The sequence below is a fragment of the Argentina silus genome (assembly GCF_951799395.1).
Source record: "Argentina silus genome assembly, chromosome: 6".
Classification (NCBI taxonomy): domain Eukaryota; kingdom Metazoa; phylum Chordata; class Actinopteri; order Argentiniformes; family Argentinidae; genus Argentina; species Argentina silus.
In genome coordinates, this window is record NC_139660.1 from 7,969,489 (window position 1) to 7,983,802 (window position 14,314).

The following is a 14,314-nucleotide window of genomic DNA, read 5'->3' on the forward strand; positions in this document are numbered from 1 at the left end:
TCCTCTGCACTTGACATTGTTATTGGCCTCAGACTGAGATTGGGCAGTTCATTACAGCTGAACTGTCGTTTGAGTGAAAGTCCCACAGGTTTAGGTTCAGGGCTAATCGACCTGTTCCATTTCACTGATGACCCTCCCTCTCATACAGGCAGGGCTGTGGGTCAAGGGACAGTGGCCCCAACCTGCCTCCATTTTCCCTTCATTATGGCCCCCTGTCATCCTTAGCTTAGGCCCCTCTGCTCCAACCACAATGAGGGGGCTTCCTTAACCTCATGGGGTGTTTTCTTATCTTTACTGCCACTAAACAAGCATGTCAGTCAGTGAGCCTCTGTAAATTGGTGAATCAACAGCAACAGACATGGCTGTATTCCCTGAGTGTAACAGTAACAAAGGCAAATCACCAGACCTGCCGCTGCCAGCCATCCAATTATCGCCCCAATTGCTATTATTATTACAATTGACAATAATGAATATTATACCTCCATAGATCCCCATGGATGCAGAAAAAAAAACGAAACTTGGAAAGAAACAAAAAGGAGCCCTATCCTATCCTTCTACCTATTATCAATTATGAGGTGAATGTACAACTGTTGTGCGATTGTATAAACAATAATTCGTATTTCTTTTTACATGAGGCATCTCCTCCTAATATTCAGTTTATTCTTGGTGTATGAAAGTTCTTCTACCTACTTCAGGGTGTGTGCTGTGAATCTATTTCAGGTGAGACAGTCTCTCTCTCCCTGCTCTCTCTCTCTCTCTCTCTCTCTCTAGCAGGGGAGGCTGGTGGAGGTAGAAATCGAAGGACAGGCTCATTGTAATGCATGGAATGGAATGAGGAATGGTATCAAACACACATGGTTGATACCATTCCTTATTCCATTCCACGCATTACAATGAGCCTGTCCTCCGATTTCTACCTCCACCAGCCTCCACTGCTCTCTACAGTGTAGTGATGTTAATGTGACATGTCAGGCAGATGTCTCTCACTGTCTAAGACCTGTCCCTAAAATAGAGACATAATTGGTGACTTGGATGATGTTTAGTTACTTTTAAGAGAGGCCTGTGATATGTTTTAAAGGTAGAATACCTTGGATATTGCTAGCTAGAGACTTACTTGAGAAGTGAGACTGCACTGACATCAGGTGTGAGGTCAGACTCAAGGGTGAGGAAAACAGTGCTATATATTGTGCCTCTGCTACAATATGTTCTGAACCCAAAGCTACAAAGCCTCTTAACCTCTGTGTCCATATGTTTCAGACAGCTGACAGTAATCCAGGAGGGTGGAGGTGTTCTTTTGGGAGGAATATTGGCTACAGTATGTCTGGTAAACATCAGGCCATGGGGGAGGAAGTGGAGCAGATTCTAGTAGGGGACACTAATGCTAATATAGTTACATTCCTGTAGGGAGATTGCAGTATTTATTCATAAGCCAAGGAGTGATGCGCTGTGAAGCTTCCATTCAAACTGTGTCAACATTACTGATCCTTTCAATCAAAGTAGATAAATGGTCTGAAAAGGAAAGCTGTCACATATGTTTTCTCTGAGAGAATTTTTTTAAAAAGTGAGTTTGAACCGAAATATCGACACAAAGTAAAGATGGACATTTTCTCTTCAAGTGAGACTGACTCGACTCAACTCAGTTGACAGATCTACTGGAATGACCAAACGATTGCTTTTTTAGGGATACAAATAGAAACCACCTCAGCATCAACAAGGTATATTTAGAAAGACATTTTCAAGCAAAACAGAGAGCGCACATATCCATTTAGCGATTATGAACCAAGACAGATAGGATGTTGCAATGCTCAACGATATTGACTACACTTGAAATATACAGTTCTCCAGCATCTCCACTCATTAGCATGCGGTTCAGCCTCAAACTCAAGTCTCAAGAGAGAGAAAAGTGCTCCGGTGTTGCGTCGTTCCGTTTCTGACACCCGATGCACTTGCATTAGGTATTCAGTAATAGAGGGCAGTCATTTCTATATACACCTTAATTCCCCTTTTACATGGTATAATGGACTCATTTCCACTCGTCAGCTCCCTGGATGAGCTGTATTTAGATGGCTTAAGTGGGGAACAGAGTTCTCTGTCATTACAGCTTCCACCACTTTTCACAACATCTCACCTGAGGAAGACAAAACTTAGGGAGATGAATGCCTCTAGCTCCAACAGGTTTTGCTTAATTTTTTACCCCAAACCCCGCTGCAACACCACAACAATTCATGATTTCCCTTGGCTTTTCAGTGAGGGTGTCATCCCACCTAAGCATCAATTACCCTGCTTTCTCACCTCTTGTCTCGGCCTAGAAAACAAAGCCGCAAGTCAAGGCCATGGACAGCAAACATGCACGTCATGCTCAATAACCCACAGTTCATCCAGTTCCACTCACTGACCAGAATCATTAATGTGGTGTCGTCTAGGTTATACTCCTCTCCACTCTCCATATGAGCAATGCTGATAATGTCACGGACGGTTCCCCATGATGGCTCGTGTGAGCTGGTCCGTGGGGCTGGGTCATAGAGAGACACACTGGTGTCTGACAGTAAGCCATTAATCGTCACACCACACATGTGATGGCAGGCAGAGGAGAGGAGAGGGGGCAGCCAGGTGACCTGCTGGATCACAGCCCCTCCAGTCCTGAAGCCTCTGGCCCAACCTTTATACAGACTATATCCAGCCTCTGGACCAGCCTTTATACAGACTATATCCAGCCTCTGGACCAGCCTTTATACAGACTATATCCAGCCTCTGGACCAGCCTTTATACAGACTATATCCAGCCTCTGGACCAGCCTTTACACAGACCTACATCCAGCCTCTGGACCAGCCTTTACACAGACCTACATCCAGCCTCTGGACCAGCCTTTACACAGACCTAGATCAAAGCCCTAGAGCCCCTGAACAAGCTTTTACAGAGACCTTCATCCAGCACAGTCAACTGTATTCCTAGTGAGAGACACTGGGGTTTCCTCCTACACTGCTCTCACATTATTGAACAACATGTCATGAACAATTCACACGCGGGATTTCACGCTCAGCTTATACCGCCGTTTAAATCCCAATCTTTTAAATCTATCAAGCGGCAGCTCTGACATGGCACTGTCGTAATAAACCATTCACGCTCGTGTGCCAAAGTGTTCCATCATTGTGCATTACCGGTCTATAGAGGCTCTGTGTCTCAGCCAATTAAATCCAGAGCAGGAGTTTCTCTGGTGCCGTCCAGGGCTCTTCTCGCGTGAGAACAGACGGCACACTGGGAAACATGGCCCACAGAGTCCCGGCTGATGATCTCACAGAAAGGCTTCTCATATACTGTAAGTATATGGCTGAGTAACAGTTTTTCAGTGTATGTACATTAAGTCTGTGGTGTATTTGCACATGGAAAACCACAAGAGGTCATGTACAGTATAGTGCAAATATCCTGGGAAGCGTTCATATTTCAGATTCACAAGCGCTGTATTGAGTTAACATATTTGCAATAATATATTTGATACAGTAATGAATCCTAATTTTCCCTTTTAATTACTTGAATAGAAGTACCTGTCGCTAATACATTATAACTCACTGCCCTGACGTACTTTATCTATCCTCCTGGGAGCATTGATGAGAGAGAGTGCCCACAGTGTACCTCCTGTGTCAGGTGACCTATTAAAGACCTGCCAGAGGAACAGTTTTGACCCGTAAAGCCGTCGACATGATGAGAAACAAATTAAAGACAATCAACCCTGCTGGTCGACCCTGGTCACCCCTGCGCTCTGCACTCTCCCTCTCCCCCCTTGCCTTTCTCTTTTCAAAGACCAGTGTATTAATATTCAAATGCACAGTGGTGCCAGGCAACAGGCACACTAATTAATTCAGCAACAACAGACCAATAATGACCACATGCATCTCATAAACATCCATTAAAAGCCTCTTCAAATGCAGAGCCATAACCTCTCTGCTAATGATGAGGTCATCCATTACCTTTCCGGAAACAAGGATTTAACAGTATCAGGCATTCGAGAATTGATAGGTAAAAGCAGGCAGAGTGAATATCTGTCACGGGTCAGAGATCCAGATTTCCCATAATGGGCCACAGTGTCCCTGCGGGTCCGGGTCTGGTAGCTGGTGGCAGGCACTCTCCTCTCGCTACCACAAGCTGATGTAATTAAAGGCTGGTGGCAGAGATATCAGAGTAGTGTCACCAGGCAATGACTCTAGGTAGCCACCTGAAGGGCTCCAGAACTCAAAGCCCTCCTGACAGTAGCCACTGGATCAGATCCTCTCTCACTGTCATCAAAGCTACACTCAGAAGGGTTTAATGAAAGACACAGATAGAGTTTTCTATCTCCAGCCATAGATTACATTTTAATAGATTCTCGAATGACACTCCTTGGCTTGCGACTCTTTTCAGATCCAAGATGGCTTTTTGCACCCTCTTAAAAAGTACAAATAGCTTGTCTAGACGCAGCATCTCTTAGACCTTGCATTTTAGACGCCTTCCCTCCTTAACCTTTAAATAACAAAGATAGATCAGTGAGTACAGCTAGGTCAACAGCTTGTAACCCTCACCTATTTCAAAGAGAACTGCCAGTCTGCATCTAGGACCAGGCTTGGACATCAATACATTACCGGAAATGTCTTGAAAAGGGGAGAACCGACATAAGACCAAATATAAGAGGGAAGGGCGGAGGGGAGACTAAATGAGACAAGAGGTGGTGCTGTAGGTACAATAACACGACTTGTTAATTATAGCCCTTTGAAGATTTGCACCTCTGGCACTGAGAGTACATTACATGAGTGTTTCATTATGCAGTGCAATTCTGTTGCAGGCTATGAATCTGCACCTGCCTTTACAATGCGAGCACTAGTTACATGTAGTTAGTACATACGCTAGCTACAGTATATTAGCTACAGGATGAGGAGACAGATCACGTGCCGTGGGGATGAACACATGGAGTAGATCTTAATCAAGAGTTGCCTGTAGGTTCATCACCCATCAACTCCATGTCAGCCATGCTAGCTACTGGACATTGATAAACACTGTATGCATGGCCACTGATCACGCCGATGGCGCTGTTTCTCAGAGGACCGGCTCGTGGCTTCTTTGAATGATCCAAAAAATCTAAAAGCTCATTGGTTACCACCTATTACTTTATTAACTCTCTGTCACAGAGATAGTCTGTCAAAGCTACAGCAGGGAGAGCAGTAAGGATAAGCCGAGGAGGAGGAGAAGTGACTGATCTTGGTTCCACCAGGGTACATTACTGTACAGTATGGTGTTTCCACCACAGCACGTCTTTGCCTTTCTATTTTTCCCGATCCAATTCTGACAACACGGGGAGAATGACTTCCACCGCAGGGGAGAGAGAGGATATGATCTGCTCTGTGGTAACAACTGGTCTGAGACAGTACATCATCATCCAGTGTGTGTCTACGAGAGGGGGAACGTAGCCTCCCATGAGATTTATTCACCATTAGGGTGGGCAATATGGATGATGAACAGGCCCGTTGGGGCTGGTAGATAATCTCTCTCCAGGGTCGCTGCTGGGGCCTCGCCCTCCATGCCTGATTAATGAGCCTACATTAGCACAGGCTACAAATTACAGCCCAGTCACTTTGTTTGACGTATACCGACAGTGATACCGATGGTAAACAGAGCATGTGGCCATGGGCGGATATTTGCCTTATTGGTATGAATCAAATTAGCAGTGCGCCCTGCCCTTGTCAAGTCACATTATCTCATCACCTGCACCCAGAGATATTCAAAGCAGATGTTTTCCGCTAATAGAAACCTGGATGTTCTTCTGACATGAGCTCCTGTTTTGAAGGAGATTTAGATTTTAAGGGAATTTTAATTAATTGACATTCATGCAGGATACTTGTTGATGATTCATACTATTGTGCACAAACCCTACAGATATTATGGCCTATGGTTAGGATATCTCAGAATTACATACAGTACAGTAGTCCATAACCTAAAATTAGACACCAATGCCATGACCACCAAAAGCAAAGCTTTGGGGGTGCAGAACAGATATCTCTGCTGGGGCATGTGCCTGTGAGCTCCCACAGGGAGTACAAGTAGAAGTCCTGACTTAGAGAACAGACTAGATCATTATTCACATCCCCTGTGCGTGTCTGGGCAAACATGCTCCAAATCTCCTTCTTTTCATGGGATTTCCTGCTTTGATTCAGTTTCGACCTGTTCAGGATCAGTCCCTTTGACCGGAAAATTATCCTGTGTGGGCTTGGACGAAAATGGCTCCTTAAGTCTCTCCGCTTGGGAAATCATCCCTGTTTGACTTCCGATAATTCCCTGTAACCCACTAGGACAGGCACAGGGTTAAGTGTAGCGAGTTCCCACACGGCACACCTTTCACCACTGATCATCCATACCATGCGGAAGATCACACCCACACACTTTGTTGTGGAGAGACAGCCTATTCTTTGCTACAGTAACTTTACACACTGTCGTAAAGCATAGGGATTTATTATTCTTAGCCTACATTCTCTCTCTCTTTCTCTCTCTCGCTCCTCACTCTGTCTAGGCTCATTACAGGATGAAATGCCATGGGTTTTGAAATATTCAAAAAGGCAGAACAGATCTCCTCCTCCTGGCTAGCCATGCCAAGAACCTATCATGTGTCCGCTAGTGAGGGAGGGAGGGAGGGGGGAGGGAGGCAGGGAGGGAGGGAGGAACCCAGGCCAGGTGGTGCAGCAGGACTCTTATACAGGACCCTCACAAAGGCTAACTTTAATGAACTGTCATGGCCTGGCCGCTCTGGGACAAGGACACTCACACCCTGACGAGCTCCAGTAGCCTGGCTGACCTTCATAGGGTTCAGGAGTCAAGTATAGACACACTATTCATAGACCAGCAATTGAGACCCTACATTATGAAACCAGTTTAGACTGGTTAAAGGGAAAATCTGGTTAAAGGGGGAAAGATTGTATTCAGTTGTGAGTCCTAGCATCATAGGTGTTGTGAGCTAAGATGAAGTGAGAAGTAAGGGGGCAGGGTGTGAAAAGCGGTCACTCAGTGGGTCAACATAATAAGTAACTCTGAGGTAAGCAGATATAGCCTCTGAAAGAGAGTAGCACAGCTAGCAGTACCTTACAGTATATGGGTTTTGAATTGCCATCGTTTTGGTTATGGTAGAGCAAGAACAAATAGAAAAGCAAAATCCAAGTCACAAAAGGAATATAATGGCATCCTTTCAATTCAATTATCCCTGTAGCCCTTGAAGACTTACAGTAATGCTACAGTACAGCTTCCCCGTCTCTGTCGTTGCTAACTCATAGCCATATCATTATTCTCCTTCTACTAATTACCAATTTCATACTTAGTTGGTCTCTTGTGTCAAAGAGGACACAATATTGTTCATATGCAATTAGCATTGCACTTAACAGCACATTTGTGGATTTCGCTCATCAAAACACATTCAAATGGATCTCAAACCGTCTGCACAGATAGCCTGTGCTAGTGTTGTGTGGCGAACCATAGCATAATGCACAGACGCTAAACATGAGTGCTGTGTTATGTCGTGCAATGCAGAGCAGCTCATTAACATACACAGTAAGAGAGAGAAGGAGTCTGGTAAGTTCTATAGTACATGATGGTACATGCAGTACTATATGCATACAGTAGCTGGGCTATGGCAGAAATTACAGTATTACTGCCACACAACTTCACTATACTGTAGGTCCCTTGTGATTTCTAAATCAATGTGACACATCTCTGCCTGTAATTCACACTCGATTGATAAAGGATCACACAGCCTTGTGATAGCAGCATGTCTTTGTGAAACAAAACATTCACAGTAAATAACATTCACAGTGTGCACTCTCCCCTGTCACAGATGGGCTGACTTCAATACACATTGGCAGGTGGGCTAGAGAGAGACAGAGAGAAATGGAGGAGAAGCTCAAGGTTTTGCGCAGGTTAGCGCCTGTATTCGTCTGTATGAATAAACATGCTTATCTGAGTACTGTACATCCCAACACAAACATCCTCATCTGTTTTTTTTTAAATATGTTTTTAGGGCATTTCTGCTTTATTGGTATAGAGACAGTAGAGATTGACAGGAAGGATGGGAGAGAGAGGAGGGATGACATGCAAGATAGGTCGAGGGTTGGAATCTAACCAGGTATGTTCATTAGTATGTGGTATGTTCATTAGTTACATATATATATATATATGTATATATATGTTATATATATGTGGTATGTTCATTAGTTACATATATATATATGTATATATATGTTATATATATGTGGTATGTTCATTAGTGTGCTACGCCACTAAGCGCCCCCGAACATCCTCATCTTAGGACTGTACATGCAGGTATATGTGGGTGACAAAAGCAAGCGACTGCAGTACTGTTGCTGCAGATGATGACAGTGGCCAGGGGATGTGGACACATGCTCAATAAAAGAAAACCATGCACCAAGGTCTCGGGGCCGCCACACGCTCGGACACACGCACGCACACAAAGAGTCCGGTTGAATCAGGAACATTGCAAAGCTAACCCTCCTCAGCTCCGGTCCTCTTGGTCTTTCTCTTTCTTTTTCTCCTCCCTTCTCTCATGTATAACACGGTCAGAGGTCTACCTAACACGGTAGTGCAGTCCATGGCACACTACATGGAGAGAGAGACACTTTCCTAAAACAAACATAAATCAGTGTCATCTCTCATACTCTGAGGGCCGAAGAGCACATTGCTCTGACACCTTTGAGTCCGACATGCCAGTCGCCATACGCAGTCCAGGGCTTGAGGGAAACTCAGAGTGACGCCAGGGGTCCGCTCCCTAAATTCCAATGCGTCCGGTGTCACACACACTTAGCGCCATGTCCAGGTTTCCACAGGCTTCCCATTTCCCTGGTAATGATTCCATCTTGTTGCTCTGCGTAGCACGTTGCAGCACAGAGTAGGCTGACCCAGTTTTGAGGGTTCCCCCGTCAGCCCAAAAGGAAGCTGACACAATCGGGCCACAACAGCACTGCAGCAGGAACATCGATGGTGTCAGTGGCAATATGGGGTATCAGAGAGATGCTGTCAGTCCCCTAAAAGCCCCACTCCTTACTGTCACATAGACTGTGACATTGTGTCACCAACCACCACCAGTACCAAAAATGAATCAAAATCTGAACCCCAAGACATTCAGAGCATAACTAGGCCTAATACTTTCACAAAAGTTTTATCGAGACCCCCATTTTGGGAATCATAAAACTCTTTTAAGGTATACAATGCTTTTTCACAGGGTCTTTATCTGGTCAGATATTGTAAGGTCATCATAGAGTTGGGATGGTTTGAGCTTGACTTCATTTCCTCCTGCTCACCTGTTCTCCTTGACAGCCAGGAGAGCAGTAAATCGTGTCATCTTTCATGCCTCTCATTCTCGTTCCATATTCCTAAAGATAACATTTAGTCCTGACAAATGTGAGTTACTATGAGGGAATGTGCAATTTCAAGTGTTATCATTTTCATCGTACAGTATATCATACCAGCCATGGTTTCTGTATTAGATATTTTTGGGAAATGGTGGCCTCCAATAACATGGCCTCCAATCTCACCAACATGGTTTTCAAATAGATTGAAACGGAAGCATTATAGATCTGCTGACTAAAAATACACATCTGAGTAAAAAATATATATATCTTGACATTCCCTGATTGAGATCATCCTTATCTATGTTCCACATCCACATTTATGATTGGGAAGAACTTAATCATCGAATAACTCACCATAGAGCGACACGTCTATCAAAGAAGCTACAGGCAAAATCTGTCCTGTCTTGGGGGTGGGGGAGGGATCATTATCTTCCCTACTTCCTCCATATATCTCTGTGCTAGCATATAAGTGAGAACCAGGTAATTGCACTATCAAACAGTCTAATTCAAAGCCATAAAGAGAGAAATTATAGCAGCTGATTACTTCTGACGAAGGACGTGCTAATAACAACCCCATTTAAGACCATTCTAACATTGATTCCCATGCAAATGCTTTTTCCATGTTTTAATTTGTCAGTCCATTATTGACAGAAGCCATGAAAAGCTTTGAAAAAGTCAAGCTCATTAATGCCTAAGAGAACATGGTTCAGATGAAGACTTGGCACTGCCTCTGTTATCAAAGGGACAACAGGGCACAACAAATGACTTTTTGAAGTAAGTGTGATGACTCTGTGAAAATGTTTCATTGGCTCCTGCCCATCTGTTAGGCTTTTCCTTAAAAGAAAAGTGCTTTATGAAGTGCCTGACTGAGACTGAACAGAGGGTTACATCAAAGACAAAATGGACCTGAGGTTTGCAACATCAATGCAAGAAGTAACATTTTAATCATACTGAGGGATAACGGAAGTGTGTGTGTGTGTGTGTGTGTGTGTGTGTGTGTGTGTGTGTGTGTGTGTGTGTGTGTGTGTGTGTGTGTGTATCCAGTGTGTGGGTGGGTGGGCTGTGTGTGTGTGTGTGTGTGTGTGTGTGTGTGTGTGTGTGTGTGTGTGTGTGTGTGCGTGTGTGTGTGTGTGGGGGGAGGGGGGGGGGGGGAGGAGAGTGCGCAAGAATGAGACAGAGACAAAGAGAGAGAGAGAGAAAGTGCGATAGTGTGAAAGAGCCCCTAAAGCAGCTCATTGAAAAGGTCATGATGTTGATTACACTGTATGAGGCACTGGATGTCTAAAACAATTGGTTGAGAATGGCGAAATTAAAGATGTTGACCATGTCACATATAATACTGTAATTTAAACAGAAGGATATCACAAAAAATTATCTATGTATTCACACAAAATATCAACCTACTATCTTTAGAATTGTACCCAAACAATACAAATATTAATATAAATCACAACCCCCCCCCCCAATATTTCAAGTGAGAGAGTCTAAATGTACATACTGTAGGCCAAACCATGCATAACTACAGTATCTACCTTCTCTATTAACCAGAGAGCATGCAGACAGAATAAGAACCCTGACACTACAGTCTGGTGATAGGGACCACGCCTGGCTTCTAAATATCCATAGCCAAGATGTGCCTGTGGGGCATAAAATGGTGACAGACATCTGAAAAATGTTCAGAATGAAATAACTCTGTATTTCATTAATTCTGGGGAATGCTGGAAGGTGGAAAAATGATGTAAACAACTAAAAACTGGGCTTATCAGTCCACTGGAAATCAATATTACTTTCTCCATTGTTCTGCATACTACAGTCTATATAGGATACTAATTATGAGTCTTCTGTGAAATACCCAGTGGGTTGCATGACTCTCTTAAGTAACTAAATATCAACATATGCCTCAGGTCTAGAAAAATGGAATGTAAGAAATAAAAATGCTTATAGATACTCCTGTGATGTACATTTGTTGTACTGTATGTTTCTGTAGAATAGATGAGAGCACTGTATGCTCCTTGTCATATGGAGCATATATTAGGGGGTCAAGTTGTTTGAAATGCAGAATTTCATATTGTAAAGTGTCTTTTTGGATATGAGTTGTGTGGTAAAACACACTGAAAAACTGTTTCACAAAAAAGACACAAGGTCATGTAGGGAGTACCCAGCTGGCCACATCAGACCTTTGGCTAAGCAGCAATGATACGTCAATCTCACAGGGGAGAGCTGTCCAGGGTGCACTGAGTGATTTTCTCTAAATAGACATACTAGCATGCTGTCTTTTGTGTTCATCCTCAGATGAACCATCCATAACTTATTTCATGGAGTTATTCTCTTTCAGCACAATAACTCTGAAGAAATCACACAGGCTGAATTGCAAGGTTCTGGACAGGTAATATGGTACATTTGACTGAGACAAGGACGTCATTGTCAAAGTGTAAACTGTGCTTGTCAGACTATTTGTCCTCCACAAGGTGATAAAGTGTTGACAGAGTCGAATTGCCAGTGCATGACTACTTTTGGAGATGCTCTTAGTGCCCGGTCAAGAAAAGAAAGTGGTTTCCCCACTCTCAGACCAAATCTGTCTGACTTAATGTTGATGGAACCCTGGCTCTCTAAGGAGTCAAATTATTAAATATTATTAAGTAGTCATCTTATGTTCCGCTAAATTGGGATGCTGTTAAGCTAATGAATACAATTCTCTTAATAGCAGCCTGTACTGTGTTTGGTAATGTACTGTATACTCAGTAAACAGTAGCCTACATTGTTAACCACCATGTGATCTAGGAAAAACATTCCATGCTAAATAGTAATCAATAGACAGTCAGCATCCAACAATCTGTGTATAAAAACACCATACAAAATATAGGTATATGCAATGCATTTAAACGATTTGCATTTTTACCCAAATAGTTAATCATTTCCACGATCGTTTTCCGTGTTGCAAACCCACAATGCTACAATTTGAACGGATATGTTTTCATAGAAATCTCACAGCGGTGCTTATCATAAAAAGCGTGAGCTCTTTCACACAGTTCCATTCTAACTAAATACGTCATACCCATATCTTAGTCCCATACAACTCATTTGGACTAAATGTTTACAGTTTATGTTTACGTATAATACAGTTAGGGGGGTATATGTTTACGTACAATACAGTTAGGGTGGTTTCGCCTAAAAGCAATGCAACGCACGGACATTAGCACATGCTTTCAGCACCAGGGACAGCGCACTGAGCGCAGCACAGAACGGGCGCACTTTTTCTGTGCGACTCACCTCCAATGTCTGGCCGCAGTTTCTTATCATATTCCTTCAGTAAGTTGTTCAGTATTTGCGTTGCATCAGCCTCCTGGGTTTTAGGAGCCAACATTTGGTTCACAGTAACATCCTCGTACTCTTCTTCATACTCGATTGTTTGAGTGCTGTAAGGAGAATACACTTGTTGAGACAAAAAACACACAGCCTACTCATCTTGGGAAATATCCTAACATTGTGTTGTGTTACGAAATGCGAAGTATCTTGTTAGCTTACAATTTGTTTAGGCTACATTTGTGTCTCAATAATAGTGATATTTGAGATCAATGGGCCACAGACAGATTATCATACAGTTATCTTTACTTTATTCATCGAACCTATCTGTGACTTAAAGTAGGTTTATAAAGGAGCAACTATTCAAAATCGTGTCAACTAAGTAACTTATGATGCATAATGATGGTCAAATAGACATTTGGCATCTAAATAATGTTACAGATTCGAATACCCACAGCGCATAGCTTTGGCTATTAGAAGGCTATTGCACTTTCTAAAAACTAAAAATGAATGTCGTATGAAGTCTTGAAAAACATAATGCATCACTACTCATGGTGTCTATAACTTTAATGAGCCTACCGATCAACTTAAGTGGGATATTTCACTGCAATTATACTGAGAAAACACATGGGGGAGGGGATAAGAACCCCCCCACACACACACACCTCCCCCCAACGCACTTGAACAATGTTATACTGTAGCAAACAAAGATACACCACTTACCATGCATGGAACACTGAAAGAACTAAGAAGTAGACCAATAATTTGGCTGACATGTTTCACTGAGGATGACTACAAGTTGAATGTGTCACAGAGAACGCAGCGCCGTGGTTCTGATGAGATGAACCGCGGCAGTCCTTTTCTTGCGAGCTAACACTGCCAAATATGTGCTTGAAGCGAGGGAAAAGAAGTAAAGAGTTAATAATCCAACGTGAAATTTGCATCCGCCCAAGACAGGTGCCCAGCGTTTTCAAATGAATTTCTCATCGACAATTAAATGTTTCAAATAATAGACCAGCTCCTCCCACTCCTTAAAGTTACATTTGTTATCTTCGATCTCAACAGATAAACAGACATACTGGCAGCCATACGCAGGTGCGCAAACTCTCGATGTGTATGCCTTGAAACCCCCAAATTCCTCCGATAGAGTCCCCCTCTCCGTGTTACGTCATAACTTTAAATATTCACAGATGATACTCTGAAACTTGATTCCTAGGTAACTTGAGAAATCTGCATCGACACTCTTATTTAGACAGAAAGTGGTCGTACACATATTTTTGTGGTCATGTTTTTTGTAATCAATTAAGTTAAGATGTTTTGTCCCAGCACTTAACTAATGTCTAATGCCAAAACAACACATTATGCGAGATAAAGCCTATATTTCGTCGTGTACAATAAAGAGACGATAGAAATAAATGAATAAATGTCTTTATGGACAAGAGGCGGTAAAAGAGTAATACAATCTTGCCACCTGTGATTGATAATGAAAAGGCACAATGGGTAGCCTAACAATTATCCTGTGGCTAACGGCTAGGTCTTCTGGTCAACGGTTTTTTCCACGACTGTGACATGTAATAGAATAAATATGGACTGACTAAATTTGCATAATGTTTTACAAAGATGTTATTAAAAATAGA

At 42.8% G+C, this 14,314-nt stretch overlaps 1 protein-coding gene across 1 annotated transcript in view; it reads right to left on the reverse strand.

Annotated features, from left to right (window-relative positions):
- The window catches only part of gabrg3 (gamma-aminobutyric acid type A receptor subunit gamma3), a gene marked incomplete at both ends in the record, with an annotated part of 61,081 nt that extends 47,628 nt beyond the window's left edge, over positions 1–13,453 (reverse strand). Inside the window, 2 exons of the mRNA XM_083671937.1 lie at positions 12,645–12,790; positions 13,401–13,453. Of these exons, the coding sequence (XP_083528063.1) occupies positions 12,645–12,790; positions 13,401–13,453 (199 nt within the window). The remainder of the gene's footprint in view (positions 1–12,644; positions 12,791–13,400) is intronic.
- Between the last annotated feature and the right edge of the window lie 861 nt (positions 13,454–14,314).